This window comes from Nanorana parkeri, unplaced genomic scaffold (genome assembly GCF_000935625.1).
Source record: "Nanorana parkeri isolate BGI_ZX_2015 unplaced genomic scaffold, ASM93562v1 scaffold146, whole genome shotgun sequence".
In the NCBI taxonomy this organism is placed as follows: Eukaryota; Metazoa; Chordata; class Amphibia; order Anura; family Dicroglossidae; genus Nanorana; species Nanorana parkeri.
In genome coordinates this window covers 868472-870964 of record NW_017306414.1, presented here as the reverse complement: position 1 = coordinate 870964, position 2493 = coordinate 868472, and the positions used below count along the sequence as shown (strand labels likewise).

The window sequence follows — 2493 nt, the reverse complement described above, 5'->3', positions numbered from 1 at the left end:
TCTAGTTTAAGCTTGGGATCGCCTATGTCACTTACATGTGTAAATATTGCAGCAGGCTTAAATCCTAACATAGTAAAACATCTTCCAATAATTTTGCGATCTACCACCATTATTTCCAGCGTTAGTAGCCATTAATATAAGTGCACAGAATCTAGTTTTTTTTGTATTTATTAGTACTGATGGAAAATGACTGATGGTTATATTTGTCTAATATGTAGCATTCCATCGATCCTGACTTTTTTTTTTTCTTTTTTTTTTTTCTTCTCCTTTCTGTTTTTGCTCTAACAGGCCAAGCTATTGTGGATCTCGGTCAGATGATTCTCAGCCTGGTTATCACATGCTCTGCAATGAAGCACAGAGAACATTAACAACATTATTTAAATTTTGAAATAATTAGAGGCGGAAAATGGAGAGTGCTAACTCCGTTCTCCAATTGCACAAGCCTATTATGGAACTCTGTTACGTCAGCTTCTATCTTTCTCCGGGTAATGTCAGGGGATTCACATACAAATGCTGTGTAACTCGAGACAAGGCTGGAGCATGCTTTGATTACTGCATTAGAGTCAGGGAGGAGACCGAGCAGGCACAGCACAAAGATCCACCTTGTAGAAGCTTTTCAGAGGCTTTAAAGAAAATTACGACAAGGGACCTGCTCACTGCGGCCAAAGACAAATTGCTCCTCCACACCATCAACAAATCAGGACTTAAAATGGGAAATCAGGATGGCAAATTTCAGGACCTGCCTGGAGCATCTAATTTTTTAGAGGACTCTTCACTACCTATTGATTTTCATGAGTCATTCATGGCCTCTGTGGAAAAAAAGACTCCTTCGACTAAAGGTAAAAAAGGCCGGAGGTTCAGCCGAAGAAAAGAGAGCATAGAGGACTTTGTGAACAAGAAGATGAAGTGGAAAGTGGCACAAGAGATGGGGATGGCACAAGGCAGAGAGAGAACACCATCTATAAGAATTTCCTTGGCAGGTTCCATGGATGACTTGCTGCGGCCAAGACTCCAGTCTCTAGAAAATAAGGACAGTTATGCTGCAGGTCTTTCAGTGAAAAACTCCCATGGTAAATGCAGTGAAAGTTCGGGGAGGCTTAGTACAGAGTCAACAACAGGAAGTTCCCAGTCTTTGTATGACAATGATGTGTTTGGAGATTTCCCTTTACTTCCTCCGAATGGCAGTGCTATGGGGGACCTCCAAGGTGTCCTCAGGATTGTGCAGGAGCAACAAAATGAGGGTGCAGATCCAGGAAGTTTATTAAACGGAAGTTCCCTGGAAAAGGATGATGGTGATCTGTCTTCTAGTAGCAGAGAGGTTAGGACTGTTGTAGCTAAAGTGCTAAACATCTGCAGCGGTAGTATACAAAAGGCAGTACCTACATACTTAGATGATTCACTTACAGATACCTCAAATGTCACAGCTGTCCTGTCTGAACCACCAAATGAATTTGTGCCTAAAGTCGATGTTGTTGCACTGCCAGGGCCTGTTGAGCATCACAAGGGGGGCGATTTGGGTTGTGAGACAAAACTGGATCTTGAGGCCATGGCTGATCAGGAGGTTGTCCAGTTAAATGGTTTTGTCAACAAAAACCTCCTTAAAGTCCTTAAAAGTGACAGTCTGGAGGAAACTGAGTATTGGTTGGGGCAGCTGGATCGCAAAGGAGTACATGGTCGTATAAGCCCCAATCTGATGAAACAAATAAGTTCCTTGGAATCGCTGAGCTTACCCACAGTGACTCATCGGAATGGCAGAACTGAGAAACGCACAAGCTCGGCTGCAGACGGTGATCTGCTTGGTCACTCATTAAATACTAAAGAGGCATCTTCTGGTCTGTCTTCTTTTTCATCCCGTCTACCAAGCCCCCAACTTCATCACAGGATTCTCCCCTTGCCAGTAAAGCGTTCCCATGAAGATCCTGGCACTTGGGGCAGGGAAATGCATTGGGCAGTGCCACATGACACCGATAAAGAGTCATTAGTCGGGGGTAAAATCAGAGCATCTAGCCTTTCTAACTTGGCTTCTGAAGCCTGTGGTAATGGCCAGCACAAGAATAGACAGTTTGAGAATGGGAAAATCTTCCCCTTCCATCGAGGTTAGTCTCCTCCTATTTTTTGTTTTTTTCCCCTGTTGGTAGCAAAACAATAGTGATATCACTGCAGCTCTGTTCATTAGCACTGATTTGAGTAGTTGGAGTGTTGGGAAGAGATTCTAGAACTATGAACTATTCAGCTGTTATGGCTGCCCCAAAATATTTGTTTTCCCATTAAATAATTTACATTACTTATTTTGCAGTAACTCCTATTAGGTCATGTGTTTAGTCTGTATGTAACCCTCTTTAGGACATGTTTAATGAGGTACAAAGTGCAGGAAACATTTTTTTTTTCTTCAGAGAACAGCAAAATTAATTCTACATGTAAGGTAAGCTAGCCAAGCATGTTACAAAATGATTGTACAATCTGCTTTTAGATTGGCCATTGACGTTGTTGGAG

General features: G+C 42.3%; 1 protein-coding gene across 1 annotated transcript; it reads left to right on the top strand.

Moving 5' to 3' along the window:
- Positions 1-310: 310 nt before the first annotated feature.
- Positions 311-2101, top strand: LOC108785161 (formin-1-like). Its single transcript, XM_018554195.1, has one exon. The coding sequence runs from the start codon at positions 407-409 to the stop codon at positions 2099-2101; it is 1695 nt and encodes a 564-aa protein (XP_018409697.1). The 5' UTR covers positions 311-406.
- The last annotated feature ends 392 nt before the right edge of the window (positions 2102-2493 follow it).